Source organism: Galeopterus variegatus, unplaced genomic scaffold (assembly GCF_000696425.1).
Source record: "Galeopterus variegatus unplaced genomic scaffold, G_variegatus-3.0.2 Scaffold15645, whole genome shotgun sequence".
Lineage (NCBI taxonomy): Eukaryota > Metazoa > Chordata > Mammalia > Dermoptera > Cynocephalidae > Galeopterus > Galeopterus variegatus.
Window position 1 is genome coordinate 1 of NW_007741756.1, and position 1117 is coordinate 1117.

General features: G+C 45.3%; 1 protein-coding gene across 1 annotated transcript in view; it reads right to left on the reverse strand.

Annotated features, from left to right (window-relative positions):
* Positions 1-168: 168 nt before the first annotated feature.
* Positions 169-1117, reverse strand: part of LOC103582303 (transmembrane protein 132C-like) — a gene marked incomplete at its 3' end in the record, with an annotated part of 5794 nt that continues 4845 nt past the window's right edge. The window contains exon 4 of the mRNA XM_008563940.1: positions 169-360. Within this exon, the coding sequence (XP_008562162.1) occupies positions 169-360 (192 nt within the window). The remainder of the gene's footprint in view (positions 361-1117) is intronic.

Below are 1117 nucleotides of genomic sequence, written 5' to 3' on the forward strand. Positions count from 1 at the left end.
TTGTCCAATAGCTATGTGGGTAAGACAAATATTTTGGTCTGCAATGATGTAGCCTCTATTCTGGAATGTGGTTCTGCTAGCCTGACCCTGTCCTTCCTTCTCCTTTTGTTGAATCAGGCATAGGTGCTGGCCCTGCTCCTTCTCGGCTGCTGCTGTCTGGCCCCCTACCTGTTTGGGAGTCCGCAGCAGCTCCTCAGCTGTGGCCACAGCCGTGATGACCTTGCTGTTCTCTGTGTTGGGGTGGAGGTTGACTGACAGCCCAGCCATGAGCTGGATGGCCAAGTCTGTGACCGACACTTTGTCATCTAACACGGTCACTGTCTTCTCTGCCAGGATGGAGTCAGACAGTGGGGACAACACCTGTGGGATAGGCAGAACACAAAAAAGCCATCACACCTGTTTCCAGATGTTAGAATCTTTCCCAGCAATACTCTCTCCATCCTAAACAGACCTGAGGTCCAGAACACAGCACGAAGGAGGCACACACCTGCTTCGCTATATACTCTGGCCCATACTGTATCTTTGTCAGAATCAGATAAAGTCACTTTTTCCCTAAGACATTTCAGTTCTATCTGTTGGAAAATTGACATAAATATTAAAACTCATTCTGTCTTTAAAAAGGAATGACCCCTCCCATTCAGATAAGGTACCCTTGTACAGTACACAACCTGGTTAACTTTACATGGTGATCCTGTTGACTAGATTCAGGAAAAGTTTCAGACAAATTGAATTTAGAATTTAGAATCACATTCTAAGTGAACTATGAAATTAACTGGGGAGAACTAAATTATGAATAGTCCACTCCTCCCACCACCACCAGAGTGTATCCTCTGCTGAAACATTGCTTTCTGCCTCATCTCATAAGCCAGATACTGGGCATGAGATGTTCAGGTGACATGATAGACAGGTACTCATCATTTCCACCTAGGGTGTAAGAATCCAGAATGACATTCCAGAAAGGTGGAGTCAGCAGTGTGGGACCTGAAGGTTTGAGGAAAAGTCCTCCATGACCCACCATCTGTCCTGAAATCCTACCATTCTATACTTTTCTTTGAGCGAAAGATAGGCAGTAGGAGTTCAGGGAGAGTTGGTTGAATAAACAAATAGAAGCATGATG